Source organism: Heterodontus francisci, chromosome 9 (assembly GCF_036365525.1).
Source record: "Heterodontus francisci isolate sHetFra1 chromosome 9, sHetFra1.hap1, whole genome shotgun sequence".
Classification (NCBI taxonomy): Eukaryota; Metazoa; Chordata; class Chondrichthyes; order Heterodontiformes; family Heterodontidae; genus Heterodontus; species Heterodontus francisci.
The window spans coordinates 120,492,209-120,508,241 of record NC_090379.1 but is presented as its reverse complement, the minus strand read 5'-3'; the positions used below and the strand labels follow the sequence as shown (position 1 = coordinate 120,508,241).

The window sequence follows — 16,033 nt, the reverse complement described above, 5'->3', positions numbered from 1 at the left end:
TCCTGATGCCTTCACTCACCCACCGAAGAGTCGCTACCTTCTCCTGCTGCTCCGCCGGGAAATGAGGCCGAGTCCACGGAGCTCCGCACCTTTAAGGAAAATACCTACCCAGGAGTCCTCGCTGCCGACCAGCTTCCGGTTCCTCCGGCGCCAAAAGAAACTCAAAGACAAGGAAAACAGTAAGTAAAACAGTAAGTACTTACTTTTAAAACACAGCTCCTGATGCCTTCACTCACCCACCGAAGAGTCGCTACCTTCTCCTGCTGCTCCGCCGGGAAATGAGGCCGAGTCCACGGAGCTCCGCACCTTTAAGGAAAATACCTACCCAGGAGTCCTCGCTGCCGACCAGCTTCCGGTTCCTCCGGCGCCAAAAGAAACTCAAAGACAAGGAAAACAGTAAGTAAAACAGTATGTACTTACTTTTAAAACACAGCTCCTGATGCCTTCACTCACCCACCGAAGAGTCGCTACCTTCTCCTGCTGCTCCGCCGGGAAATGAGGCCGAGTCCACGGAGCTCCGCACCTTTAAGGAAAATACCTACCCAGGAGTCCTCGCTGCCGACCAGCTTCCGGTTCCTCCGGCGCCAAAAGAAACTCAAAGACAAGGAAAACAGTAAGTAAAACAGTAAGTACTTACTTTTAAAACACAGCTCCTGATGCCTTCACTCACCCACCGAAGAGTCGCTACCTTCTCCTGCTGCTCCGCCGGGAAATGAGGCCGAGTCCACGGAGCTCCGCACCTTTAAGGAAAATACCTACCCAGGAGTCCTCGCTGCCGACCAGCTTCCGGTTCCTCCGGCGCCAAAAGAAACTCAAAGACAAGGAAAACAGTAAGTAAAACAGTAAGTACTTACTTTTAAAACACAGCTCCTGATGCCTTCACTCACCCACCGAAGAGTCGCTACCTTCTCCTGCTGCTCCGCCGGGAAATGAGGCCGAGTCCACGGAGCTCCGCACCTTTAAGGAAAATACCTACCCAGGAGTCCTCGCTGCCGACCAGCTTCCGGTTCCTCCGGCGCCAAAAGAAACTCAAAGACAAGGAAAACAGTAAGTAAAACAGTAAGTACTTACTTTTAAAACACAGCTCCTGATGCCTTCACTCACCCACCGAAGAGTCGCTACCTTCTCCTGCTGCTCCGCCGCATGCTGCTGCATCACCAACTCGTTCTTTCACACTAAACCCTGTCACCAGGTTTCATGGAGGCACCCAAGATCACGTCGTTGGCACCAGCTAGACCTCATTGTCACAAGGCGAGCCGCCTTAAACAGTGTTCAAATCACACGCAGCTTCCACAGTGCGGACTGCGACACCGACCACTCCCTGGTGTGCAGCAAGGTTAGACTCAGACCAAAGAAGTTGCATCATTCCAAGCAGAAGGGCCACCCGCGCATCAACACGAGCAGAATTTCTCACCCACAGCTGTTACAAAAATTTCTAAATTCACTTGTAACAGCCCTTCAAAACACTCCCACAGGGGATGCTGAGACCAAGTGGGCCCACATCAGAGACGCCATCTATGAGTCAGCTTTGACCACCTACGGCAAAAGCGCGAAGAGAAATGCAGACTGGTTTCAATCTCATAATGAAGAGCTGGAACCTGTCATAGCCGCTAAGCGCATTGCACTTTTGAACTACAAGAAAGCCCCCAGCGATTTAACATCCGCAGCACTTAAAGCAGCCAGAAGTACTGCACAAAGAACAGCTAGGCGTTGCGCAAACGACTACTGGCAACACCTATGCAGTCATATTCAGCTGGCCTCAGACACCGGAAACATCAGAGGAATGTATGATGGCATGAAGAGAGCTCTTGGGCCAACCATCAAGAAGATCGCCCCCCTCAAGTCTAAATCAGGGGACATAATCACTGACCAACGCAAACAGATGGACCGCTGGGTTGAGCACTACCTAGAACTGTACTCCAGGGAGAATGCTGTCACTGAGACTGCCCTCAATGCAGCCCAGCCTCTACCAGTCATGGATGAGCTGGACATACAGCCAACCAAATCGGAACTCAGTGATGCCATTGATTCCCTAGCCAGCGGAAAAGCCCCTGGGAAGGACAGCATTACCCCTGAAATAATCAAGAGTGCCAAGCCTGCTATACTCTCAGCACTACATGAACTGCTATGCCTGTGCTGGGACGAGGGAGCAGTACCCCAGGACATGCGCGATGCCAACATCATCACCCTCTATAAAAACAAAGGTGACCGCGGTGACTGCAACAACTACCGTGGAATCTCCCTGCTCAGCATAGTGGGGAAAGTCTTTGCTCGAGTCGCTCTGAACAGGCTCCAGAAGCTGGCCGAGCGCGTCTAGCCTGAGGCACAGTGTGGCTTTCGTGCAGAGAGATCGACTATTGACATGCTGTTCTCCCTTCGTCAGATACAGGAGAAATGCCGTGAACAACAGATGCCCCTCTACATTGCTTTCATTGATCTCACCAAAGCCTTTGACCTCGTCAGCAGACGTGGTCTCTTCAGACTACTAGAAAAGATCGGATGTCCACCAAAGCTACTAAGTATCATCACCTCATTCCATGACAATATGAAAGGCACAATTCAACATGGTGGCTCCTCATCAGAGCCCTTTCCTATCCTGAGTGGTGTGAAACAGGGCTGTGTTCTCGCACCCACACTTTTTGGGATTTTCTTCTCCCTGCTGCTTTCACATGCGTTCAAATCCTCCGAAGAAGGAATTTTCCTCCACACAAGATCAGGGGGCAGGTTGTTCAACCTTGCCCGTCTAAGAGCGAAGTCCAAAGTACGGAAAGTCCTCATCAGAGAACTCCTCTTTGCTGACGATGCTGCTTTAACATCTCACACTGAAGAATGCCTGCAGAGTCTCATCGACAGGTTTGCGTCTGCCTGCAATGAATTTGGCCTAACCATCAGCCTCAAGAAAACGAACATCATGGGGCAGGATGTCAGAAATGCTCCATCCATCAATATTGGCGACCACGCTCTGGAAGTGGTTCAAGAGTTCACCTACCTAGGCTCAACTATCACCAGTAACCTGTCTGTAGATGCAGAAATCAACAAGCGCATGGGTAAGGCTTCCACTGCTATGTCCAGACTGGCCAAGAGAGTGTGGGAAAATGGCGCACTGACACGGAACACAAAAGTCCGAGTGTATCAGGCCTGTGTCCTCAGTACCTTGCTCTACGGCAGCGAGGCCTGGACAACGTATGCCAGCCAAGAGCGACGTCTCAATTCATTCCATCTTCGCTGCCTTCGGAGAATACTTGGCATCAGGTGGCAGGACTATATCTCCAACACAGAAGTCCTTGAAGCGGCCAACATCCCCAGCTTATACACACTACTGAGTCAGCGGCGCTTGAGATGGCTTGGCCATGTGAGCCGCATGGAAGATGGCAGGATCCCCAAAGACACATTGTACAGCGAGCTCGCCACTGGTATCAGACCCACCGGCCGTCCATGTCTCCGTTATAAAGACGTCTGCAAACGCGACATGAAATCGTGTGACATTGATCACAAGTCGTGGGAGTCAGTTGCCAGCATTCGCCAGAGCTGGCGGGCAGCCATAAAGACAGGGCTAAATTGTGGCGAGTCGAAGAGACTTAGTAGTTGGCAGGAAAAAAGACAGAGGCGCAAGGGGAGAGCCAACTGTGCAACAGCCCCAACAAACAAATTTCTCTGCAGCACCTGTGGAAGAGCCTGTCACTCCAGAATTGGCCTTTATAGCCACTCCAGGCGCTGCTTCACAAACCACTGACCACCTCCAGGCGCGTATCCATTGTCTCTCGAGATAAGGAGGCCCAAAAGAAGGTAAGTAAAGGGAACATTCCGGTGGTCGGGTCTGGTCCGACGTGGTACTGTTGGGTTCAGATCGGGTTTTCTTTCCCTAACCTGAGCAGGCCTTCACTTTCAATATCCTCCCGTTTATTGAATATTCCCTCACTTTATTTGCCTTTATTCTTAAGGGACTTGGCAGGGTAGATGCTGTGAAAATGTTTCACCCTGACTGGGGAATCTAGAACACCGGGTCTCAGGATAAGGGGTCAGACACTTAGACTGAAATGAAGAGAAATTTCTTCACTGAAAGGGTTGTGAATCTTTGGAATTGTCCACCCCAGGGAGCTGTGGATGCTCAGTTATTGAGTATATTTAACAGAGATTGATAGATTTTTGGGTACTAAGGGAATTAAGGGATATGGGAATAGTGCAGGAAGGTGGAGTTGAGGTAGAAGATCAGCCATGATCTTGGTGAATAGCAGAGCAGACTCGAAGGGCCAAATGGCCTCCTCCAGCTCCTATTTCTTATGTTCATTAAATCTCAGTCTGGTTCCTCTCCAGCTGCTGAGTGAATTAAATCTTTCTTGACAAATCACCAAGATACCAGACTACAAGTCATGTCCGAAACATCATTTATTGGTTAGAAATCACAACTTAGTTAAATCTGGGCTCACAGACACTTTATAGACATGTATAAACAGATATAAATGTAATCAGAGTTATACAGCAGGTGAGCACTAATCGGGAGAGTATTTCACAAAACAAGTAACAAATGCAGGGGTGAGAATGGCCAAAGACCAAAAGGTCTGAAAATTAGTGACTGATCACTAAAAAAAAATTAGATTTTATTTTCTGAAAAGGAATCATGCAATTATAGCACTAGTAATTATAGAACAGTTATTGAAGCAAACTGGTTGAGTAATGGCAATTTTGTACAATTTTGCATATGTAATGAATAAAATTGCACTGTTCTCAGAATAAGATTTCATGAGACTTTCCTGATAACTGACAATTGGGTTTTACAGAGCTTCACATTCCACAATGTCCTGCTTCTGCCTATTTATGGCTTACTCATGTAAAAGATATTCTGTGACTATGTGTCAACTTCAATTGAAAGCAATATATATAAGCATACCAGATGGCAAATTCTGGTATCTTGGCAAGTGATGTGCACAAATCAGTAGGTATATAAATTAAAATAGTAAACATTTATGAGACATTGACAATCCAGAAACTTGAACACAAACAGGGTCATTTTTCTTATTTTGTGCTATGACCTACACAATCACCTGAATGAAGCAGAAAGCAAAACCAGGTACGGAGGATTGTATGCCAGTTATGCAGCCTGACCAATTTGCTGCCCGTTAACTTAAATTAGCATTAACTTAGGAGCATGTGATACTCCCGATCCAATTTTCTTTTAGACAATTATTTACCTCCAAGCATAAAGAGGAAAATCTACCTTATTAACTTTAGCAAATGTGGTGCGTCCATAGTATGCTTGTTTTTAAATATGATTCATGTTAGATTTTATTTAAAATAATCAGTCCCATTATAAAGATTTTAAACTAAAATAATCTTGTTTGCAGGGCTGATTTCATCATAAATTTAATGAAAACTAAATAAAAATGTGGTTTTCTCCTTCAAGGATCCAAATATTATGCAACGTAAAAATTGTAACAGATCTTGCGAGTGACAGTGGAAAAGTAATGAGACTAGTGTTGTACCTCTAGGAAGCAAATCCTGCACTCCGAGTTCCACTACCTCGTGAGACGTCCTGCCCTGTGTGCCCAAAGATCTGCTGGTCGAGAATCGGTCTGCTCAGTCACCTGAAGACCCATGGCAGAAACTCATGATCTTCAGTAGACGTCATCCTCAAATCGAGGGACAGCCGACAACCTCTACAGTAACAAGTTTGAGGTTCTGTTGCATCATCCCCAAATCAGCTCCAAACTTTGGTAATGACCCTGTGACAATGCAGCAGGTCCAATGGACAGCTGTATATCCCAACAGTGATGAACACTCTGGCTCCTGTTCTACTGCATCAATTGGTGCAGTGGCAGCTGCATTTAACAGCAAGGTGAGCTGAAAATAATAACTATTGTGTGGGCTTGGAGAAAGGCAGCACTCTGTATTGTGCCATCAGCCTCAGAAGCCCAGTGACCATTTACAGTGACTGCACAGAACTCACAGGATAGTTGCACTGTAGCCGATGCACAGCACTTGTGGTGCAGGACAGCCTTTTCCAGATAATCTTAAGCAATACCAAACCATAAATTGAAGAAAGATGGCCAGAGTTATACTCCTTGCCTTGCATCACTATGGTGTAAAAGACAGCTTCACACTGACTCAAGGTTTACAGTGTGACTGGGGCAGTAGACAGTGAAAGTGGAGATGAACAATGAATGGAATTCAGCCATACACCTGAGCAAACCGATAAGGTGAAATTCCAGATCACTTCAGTTGCTGCAAAGCACAGGACACATTCAGTTTATACAGCTTATGCTCACTGCAGGATATTCACATGCAGTAACCAATTTGTGTAGGGTTTTCAGAAATTACTTCAGACACACTGCTGTGTAAATGGAAGCAAGTTTTAAATTCCTATTGACAGACCAATGTTTTTGCTGCAGACCAGTGATTTGCCAGCTACTGATCCTGCACCATTAATTTTAAGTCATGTCAAATGAGCTGTGTCAGTTCTCAGGTGGTCTCTGCTAAGATATCCCATGAAGGTAAAAACAAACATTGGGAATTGGTCTGTGTATACACACACACCTCCTTTTTGGCCATTCACAGAAGATTAACACACTGAAGTTGTGAAGGAGGATGCAGTTTCACCCACTTGCTTTCCTGGTTGAAGTTCATTTCCACCGAGGTGGAAGATGAATAAAAAAATATAGACGACTGAAAAACAGGTAAAAAATCCTCCGGACAGCTTTGTGGTTGTCCGACTTTTAAAGTAAAAAATCGTAAATGACAGTCAACTGACAGTTCCAAATTTTATTTTTAAAGCCTGTCTCTTGGTTAAGGTCGGAGAAGGAGAAGCCAATGGTGGATTTCCGAAACCCCAATGTTAGAAATTTACTACTTGGTGGAAATTCCTCATGCCAGAGTTACTTGTGAACTTGCTGGTGTGTCAGCAAGTGGGATAACTGAGCGAATCTCTTCCCACACTCTGAGCAGGTGAATGATCTCTCCCAGTGTGAACTCGCTGGTGTTTCAGCAAGTGGGATAACTGAGTGAATCTCTTCCCACACTTGGAGCAGGTGAATGGCTTCTCCCCAGTGTGAACTCGCTGGTGTGTCAGAAGGTGGGTTAACTGAGTGAATCCTTTCCCACACTCTGAACAGGTGAACGGTTTCTCCCCAGTGTGAACTCGCTGATGTGTCAGAAGGTGGGTTAACTGAGTGAATCCCTTCCCACACTCTGAGCAGGTGAATGGTCTCTCCCCAGTGTGAAATCGCTGGTGTATCAGCAGGGTGGATGACTGAGTGAATCCCTTCCCACACTCTGAGCAAGTGAACGGTCTCTCCCCAGTGTGAACTCGTTGGTGTCTCAGCAGGGCAGATGACTGAGTGAATCCCTTCCCACACTCTGAGCAGGTGAACGGTCTCTCCCCACTGTGAACTCGCTGGTGTCTCAGCAGGTAGGATGAAGTAGTGAATTTCTTCCCACACTCCGAGCAGGTGCATGGCCTCTCCCCAGTGTGAGTGCGCTGGTGTCTCTTCAGGTCGGATGAAGTAGTGAATCCCTTCCCACACTCTGAGCAGGTGAATGGCTTCTCCCCAGTGTGAACTTCCTGGTGTTTCAACAGGACGGAGGAACTAGTGAATCCCTTCCCACACTCTGAGCACGTGAATGGTCTCTCCCCAGTGTGAACTCCCTGGTGTCTCAACAGGGCAAATGACTGAATGAATCCCTTCCCGCACTCTGAGCAAGTGAATGGCCGCTCCCCAGTGTGAACTCGCTGGTGTCTCAACAGGTTGAATGAGCTTGTGAATCCCTTCCCACACTCTGAGCAGGTGAATGGCCTCTCCCCGGTGTGAATGCGCTGGTGTGTGAGCAGGATGGATGAAGTAGTGAATCCCTGCCCACACTTGGAGCAGATGAACGGTTTCTTCCCAGTGTGAACTCGCTGGTGTTCAGTGAGATCAGATGATTGCCTGAACCCAGTCCCACAGTGAGAACACCTGAATGGTCTCTCGTCAGTGTGTACACGTTGATGGGACATCAGTTCTGCTGAGCGTTTATAGCAATTCCCACAGTCTGGACATTTAAAAGGTCTCTCGTCAGTGTGAACTCGCTGATGTCTCAGCAGGGTGGATGATTTTGTGAATCTCTTCCCACACTCGGAGCAGGTGAACGGCCTCTCCAGGGTGTGACTGCACAGATGAGTTTCCAGCTCCACTGGATAATTCAATCCCTTTCCAGAGTCCCCATATTTACACGGTTTCTTCCCAGCGTGACTGCGCTTGTGTTTCAACAGGCCAGATGATTGACTGAGACCTCGTCCACACACAGAACGAGTGTACAGTTTCTCCCCATTGTGATCGGTGTTTTTTCCTTTCATGTTCAAAATTCGTGATATTTGGGTTACGATAAATTGGGCGACTCCTTCAGATCCTGATCTGACGTTTGCTTTGCATTTCACGGCTGCAATTCCTCCCCTTCTAAAACCCTGTGAAATTGATTTAAAACAGAAAAATAGAGTGTGAGAGAACCCACAAAAACACGAAGGCAGTTTGTGAAATGGAGCTGAATGAATCTGGTAATTTATGGGGCCGGCACTTGGAAAAAGTGACCATGAAAGCTGCTGGATTGATGTACAACCCCAACTGGTTCAATAATGTCCATCAGGGAAGGGAACCTGCAAGCAGTCTGGACCTACACAAGACTCTGCCCTCTATAGGAAGAAAGAAAAAAAAAGAGATGGTGGTGAGAGAGGTGGGAGGCGGAGGGAGTGACGGAGAGGGATTTTACATCTGTGCAACCCGACCAGAACTTTGACAGAACCTCCCAAACCCTCAATTTCCACCACCTAGAAGGATCAGGGTAACAGGGTAACACCATCACCTCCAAGTTCCCCTTCAAGTCACAAACCATCCTGACTTGTCTAACATCCAGTACTGGATGAACAGAAATTTCCTCCAATTAAATATGGGGAGGTCTGAAGCCATTGTCTTCAGTTTCTGCTACAAGTTCCACTCTCTAGCCGCCAACTCTATTGCTCTCCCTGGCAACTGTTGGAGGCTAAATCAGACCATTCATATTTGACCCCAAGATGAGCTTCCGACTGCATATTACTCAGACTGCCTATTTCCATCTCAGTAACATCGCCTGACTTCGCATAAAAAGCCTGTCAGTACTGGCTGTGGGCGTTGTTCAGAGTGCAGAAGTGAGCTTTGTGGCAAGCAATAAACAAACAATCTCCACCAAAGCATCCTAGTCTCAGTGTTTTCTTCACAAACAGGCTTGGAAGTTTCTTGAACATAACTTACATTCATGCACTTATTACTTCTCAACTTGACTATTCTATCACACTACTGGCCGGCTTCCCACATTCTACCCTCAGTAAACTTGAGATCATCCAAAACTCTGCTGCCAAGTCCTGTTCACCCATCACCACTGTGCTCACTGGCCTCCACAGGCTCCTAGTTAAGTAGCATCTCAAGTTTAAAATGCTCATCCTTGTTTTCAAATCCCTCCATGCCCTCATCCCTCACTATCTTTATAATCTCCTCCAGCCCTACAACCCTCCGAGAGATCACGGCTCATCTAATTCTGGCACCTTGAGCATCCCCAATTTTCATTGCTCCACCAGCTTTGGAAATCCCTCCCTAATCCTCTCCGCCTCTCTACCTCACCTTCCTTGCTTCAGACACTTCTTAAAAGCCACCTCTTTGATCAAGCTTTTGCTCATCTGCCCTAATATATCCTTTTGTGGCTCAGTGTCAGATGTTGCTTTATAACATTCCTGTGAAACTCCTTGGAACATTTTATTACATTAAAGGCGTTACATAAATACAAACTGATGGTAACTTGAACATATATCACCGTTTCTTCACCATACCTGGGTGAAAATCCTGAAACTCCTGCCCTAACACCATTGTGGGAGCACCTTCACCACACGGACTGCAGCGGTTCAAGAAGGCAGCCCACCATCACCTTCTCAATGGGCAACTGGGGATTGGCAATATATTCTGGTCTGGCTTGGGCCACCCATATCCCAAGAATGAAGTAAAACAATTCTGTTGATATAAAATGGATTAAAAGCCTCTACAGAAATACTTATTCCTAAAACAATACTCTTTCACACTGAGTGGTTGGTGTCTGTTTAGCAACCTCATCTCCCCTGGAATCTATCTCCCTGGACAGTCTCACATCAAAAATTGCTGGGCCCGACTGAACTCAAAACTACCCAATAGCTTCTCCTCCATCTCCGCTCCAGCTCAAACTGATGCAACAAAAAAGACCTACACAGGAAGTGAGGGCATGACTTCAAAATCCAACACCCACCCCGATACAAACTGGCTCTTAATTGGTTTGTCTGTGTTTCTTGACTCAGTTCTGTGATCAACGCCTGCAATAAAACAAAATCAAAATACTGTGGATACTGGAAATCTGAAATAAAAGGAGAAAATGCTGGAAATATTGAGGTCAGGCAGCATCTATGGAGAGAGAAACAGAGCTAATGTTTCACGCATATCAAGCCACCGGAGCTTGCAGCCTGGAACTCAAGAGTAGGAGAAAGAGGAAGAAAGAGGAAGAATGAGGAGAGACAATATAGTCCAACACTCACAGTAACCTACAATCCACCGATATCACTGGGATCGGGAGACAAGAGTTTAGAAACACTCAGCAACACGACTACAGTAAAAGATCCCAGGAGGAAAAGGGGGAGCAGTGTGTGTACCTGCCCTGATATCCCCCTCCCCAGGCCTGTCAGTCAAACCCCCCACTCCTCCCAGTCCACAGCTCAGCCTAGCAGCTTCCTGCACCTTGAGCCAGCCCTGCCCAGGTGTGGCCCAGTCCAAGGAGAGTCTTTGTGGAACCAGGGAGTGGGGGAGGGGGAACCTCCTGCCCTGTGCTGTGTCCCAAATGGTTCCTCCCTCCCCTCCCCCCAGGCTCCTTTATAACTGAGCTCAGTTTCCTTTAAAGTTTTCTCCTCTGATGTTACAGTTTATTAATCTTTATTTCCTCCAAAAGGGCTTTAATCTGGCGGCCGTTAACCCCGGGCCTATCACCGGGAGAATCCCCGCAGTGCCACTGCGTTCGGTGCAAACGAGAGACCAGGAGCTCTTTATTGGGGATGTTGAGGCCTACACCAGGTGTTTGTGAAGCCTCCCCGCCCACCGACTCCATCGCTCCCGTCGCCACTTACCGGTTACAAAAGCGACCGCCATTACTCACACTGCGCATGCTCCAAATGCTGTGCCGTACTGCGCATGTCCCACAAACTTTTCGGTAGTGCGCATGCTCCAGGCACTGTTCTTCTGTGGTGTGAATCGAAGATAATCCCCACCGCGGAGCATATTGGGTAAATAACGTCATTGGACCTCCCAATACGAGCGGCGGAGCGAGCGGCGAGTTGTCGGGCGTGCAAGAGAGCGGTGAAGAGCAGCGGCCATTGAGCGGACAACTTCTTTCTTCTTTTGGGCCTCCTTATCTCGAGAGACAATGGATACGCGCCTGGAGGTGGTCAGTGGTTTGTGAAGCAGCGCCTGGAGTGGCTATAAAGGCCAATTCTGGAGTGACAGGCTCTTCCACAGGTGCTGCAGAGAAATTTGTTTGTCGGTGCTGTTGCACAGTTGGCTCTCCCCTTGCGCCTCTGTCTTTTTTCCTGCCAACTACTAAGTCTCTTCGACTCGCCACAATTTAGCCCTGTCTTTATGGCTGCCCGCCAGCTCTGGCGAATGCTGGCAGCTGACTCCCACGACTTGTGATCAATGTCACACGATTTCATGTCGCGTTTGCAGACGTCTTTATAGCGGAGACATGGACGGCCGGTGGGTCTGATACCAGTGGCGAGCTTGCTGTACAATGTGTCTTTGGGGATCCTGCCATCTTCCATGCGGCTCACATGGCCAAGCCATCTCAAGCGCCGCTGACTCAGTAGTGTGTATAAGCTGGGGGTGTTGGCCGCTTCAAGGACTTCTGTGTTGGAGATATAGTCCTGCCACCTGATGCCAAGTATTCTCCGAAGGCAGCGAAGATGGAATGAATTGAGACGTCGCTCTTGGCTGGCATACGTTGTCCAGGCCTCGCTGCCGTAGAGCAAGGTACTGAGGACACAGGCCTGATACACTCAGACTTTTGTGTTCCGTGTCAGTGCGCCATTTTCCCACACTCTCTTGGCCAGTCTGGACATAGCAGTGGAAGCCTTACCCATGCGCTTGTTGATTTCTGCATCTAGAGACAGGTTACTGGTGATAGTTGAGCCTAGGTAGGTGAACTCTTGAACCACTTCCAGAGCGTGGTCGCCAATATTGATGGATGGAGCATTTCTGACATCCTGCCCCATGATGTTCGTTTTCTTGAGGCTGATGGTTAGGCCAAATTCATTGCAGGCAGCCGCAAACCTGTCGATGAGACTCTGCAGGCACTCTTCAGTGTGAGATGTTAAAGCAGCATCGTCAGCAAAGAGGAGTTCTCTGATGAGGACTTTCCGTACTTTGGACTTCGCTCTTAGACGGGCAAGGTTGAACAACCTGCCCCCTGATCTTGTGTGGAGGAAAATTCCTTCTTCAGAGGATTTGAACGCATGTGAAAGCAGCAGGGAGAAGAAAATCCCAAAAAGTGTGGGTGCGAGAACACAGCCCTGTTTCACACCACTCAGGATAGGAAAGGGCTCTGATGAGGAGCCACCATGTTGAATTGTGCCTTTCATATTGTCATGGAATGAGGTGATGATACTTAGTAGCTTTGGTGGACATCCGATCTTTTCTAGTAGTCTGAAGAGACCACGTCTGCTGACGAGGTCAAAGGCTTTGGTGAGATCAATGAAAGCAATGTAGAGGGGCATCTGTTGTTCACGGCATTTCTCCTGTACCTGACGAAGGGAGAACAGCATGTCAATGGTCGATCTCTCTGCACGAAAGCCACCCACACTGTGCCTCAGGGTAGACGCGCTCGGCCAGCTTCTGGAGCCTGTTCAGAGCGACTCGAGCAAAGACTTTCCCCACTATGCTGAGCAGGGAGATTCCACGGTAGTTGTTGCAGTCACCGCGGTCACCTTTGTTTTTATAGAGAGTGATGATGTTGGCATCGCGCATGTCCTGGGGTACTGCTCCCTCGTCCCAGCACAGGCATAGCAGTTCATGTAGTGCTGAGAGTATAGCAGGCTTGGCACTCTTGATTATTTCAGGGGTAATGCTGTCCTTCCCAGGGGCTTTTCCGCTGGCTAGGGAATCAATGGCATCACTGAGTTCCGATTTTGTTGGCTGTATGTCCAGCTCATCCATGACTGGTAGAGGCTGGGCTGCATTGAGGGCAGTCTCAGTGACAGCATTCTCCCTGGAGTACAGTTCTAGGTAGTGCTCAACCCAGCGGTCCATCTGTTTGCGTTGGTCAGTGATTATGTCCCCCGATTTAGACTTGAGGGGGGCGATCTTCTTGATGGTTGGCCCAAGAGCTCTCTTCATGCCATCATACATTCCTCTGATGTTTCCGGTGTCTGAGGCCAGCTGAATATGACTGCATAGGTGTTGCCAGTAGTCGTTTGCGCAACGCCTAGCTGTTCTTTGTGCAGTACTTCTGGCTGCTTTAAGTGCTGCGGATGTTAAATCGCTGGGGGCTTTCTTGTACTTCAACAGTGCAATGCGCTTAGCGGCTATGACAGGTTCCAGCTCTTCATTATGAGATTGAAACCAGTCTGCATTTCTCTTCGCACTTTTGCCGTAGGTGGTCAAAGCTGACTCATAGATGGCATCTCTGATGTGGGCCCACTTGGTCTCAGCATCCCCTGTGGGAGTGTTTTGAAGGGCTGTTACAAGTGAATTTAGAAATTTTTGTAACAGCTGTGGGTGAGAAATTCTGCTCGTGTTGATGCGCGGGTGGCCCTTCTGCTTGGAATGATGCAACTTCTTTGGTCTGAGTCTAACCTTGCTGCGCACCAGGGAGTGGTCGGTGTCGCAGTCCGCACTGTGGAAGCTGCGTGTGATTTGAACACTGTTTAAGGCGGCTCGCCTTGTGACAATGAGGTCTAGCTGGTGCCAACGACGTGATCTTGGGTGCCTCCATGAAACCTGGTGACAGGGTTTAGTGTGAAAGAACGAGTTGGTGATGCAGAGGTTATGATAGGTACACAACTCAAGCAGTCTCTGCCCGTTCTCATTCATCCTTCCAACGCCATAGCGCCCAAGGCAGGAGGGCCATGAGTCATGGTCGGCCCCAACCCTGGCATTAAAGTCCCCCAGCAGGAATAGGTGTTCGGTGTTGGGGATGCTGCTAATGATGTTATGGAGTTGTTCATAGAACTGGTCTTTAGCTTCAGGTGGGGAGCAGAGTGTTGGAGCATAGATGCTGAGTAGGTGTACTGGACCAGAGGTGGTGAGCAGTCGGGTGGACAGTATGCGTTCCGAGCCATTTGAGGGAGGCTCTATCATGCTGAGCAAGGAGTTTCTGATGGCGAAGCCCACTCCATGCTGTCTTGGTTCTTCAGGATCCCTGCCCTGCCAGAAGAAGGTGTAATGCAGCAATTGAGGCGACGATCGTGGGCATTTGGGTTTATTTCGCTTTGTGTGCATCTGCCGGTGACGTTGTAGGGAGTGACGTTTCAGTCGATGACGCTACATAGAAAATAGGAGTAGGCCATTCGGCCCTTTGAGCTTGCTCCGCCATTCATTATGATCATGGTTGATTATCCAACTCAGTTAACTGTTCCCGCTTTCCCCCATATCCTTTGATCCCTTTGGACCCAAGAGAGCTATATCTAACTCCTTCTTGAAAACAGACAAATGTTTTGGCCTCAACTGCTTTCTGTGGTAGCGAATTCCACAGGCTCACCAATCTCTGGGTGAAGAAATTTCTCCTCATCTCAGTCCTGAAAGGTTTACCCCGTATCCTTAGACTATGACCACTGGTTCTGAACTCCCCCACCATCGGGAACATCCTTCCTGCATCTTCCCCTGTCAAGTCCTGTTAGAAGTTTATAGGTTTCTATGAGATCTCCCCTCACTCTTCTGAACTCCAGCGAATATATTGACAAAGATGCACTGAAGCAATGACACCAAGTGTTGGGCTCGGGATTCTTGGAAAGTTTTGGAATTTTTTGTCAATATTTATTGATTGAATTTCGAGTTTTCAAACTGTATGTTCTGATCAAATAGTCTTTATTTTGCTGAGTCGCTACATTCAATGTAAATACCCTAACTGTACAATCTGTTACAGAGGCAGTTATATAAAAAGGAGGCGCAGTTTTGCTCCAGCTATACAAAGTCCTGCTTAGACCGCTCCTGAAATACTGTGTATTGTCCAAGACAATTTCTAAAGGATACACATTGGCCTTGGAAACAGGGCAGTGCAGATCCACCAGAATGTTTGCAGACTTCCAATGGGTACATTATGAGGCAGATCCCTTATTCCAGTAAGACAACTGTTGGTTTCCACCTGGTGCCTCACCTTCTTCTGAATTTCAAGGCAAAGAAGGAAATTGACCAACAAAAGCCTAAGATTTAAAGTGATTAGTAGAAAAAATAGAGGGGAGATGAGGAAAACCTTTTTCACCCAGAGGGTGCTGGGGGTTTGGAACTCTCTGTTTGAAAGGGTAGTTGAGGCAGAGACCCTCAACTCATTCAAAAGGAGTCTGGATATGCACCTCAAGTGCTGTAATCTGCAGGGATACAGACCAAATGCTGGAAGGTGGGTTTAGAATAGGTGGATCATTTTTTGGCTGGCACCGACACAATAGGCCAGGTGGTCTCTTTCTGTGCCCTAAATTTTCTATGATTCTAAGGGTGCAATGCATTCTGCTTAATCATTAATAACATGATTCCCATGTTCCAGTTCTTAGCTGCACCTCCTTCCAAACATTGCAATCCAACTAACACAGTATTTGGTCCAGGATTCAATATGAAATGTTAATATTTGTGCCCTCATCTTGAAATGAAATTCTCGTCAATATTCAAGACAAATTGAATTGCAAACCTGACGGGCAAAGAAAGGAAAACAAGTCGGTATGTAACACAAATCCCATAACGTTCATTTTCAGATGTATAACCATCAGTTTTTAAATAAAATGAAAATTTTTTACAGTGAATCGATCTGGAAAGTGGAGCCA

General features: G+C 47.6%; 1 protein-coding gene across 1 annotated transcript in view; it reads right to left on the bottom strand.

The window, feature by feature from the left end:
* Positions 1-4,377: 4,377 nt before the first annotated feature.
* The window catches only part of LOC137373406 (uncharacterized), a 129,945-nt gene continuing 118,289 nt past the window's right edge, over positions 4,378-16,033 (bottom strand). The window contains 4 exon segments of the mRNA XM_068038223.1: positions 4,378-6,918; positions 6,920-8,434; positions 9,305-9,407; positions 10,234-10,336. Of these exon segments, the coding sequence (XP_067894324.1) occupies positions 6,859-6,918; positions 6,920-8,434; positions 9,305-9,407; positions 10,234-10,336 (1,781 nt within the window). The 3' untranslated portion in view covers positions 4,378-6,858.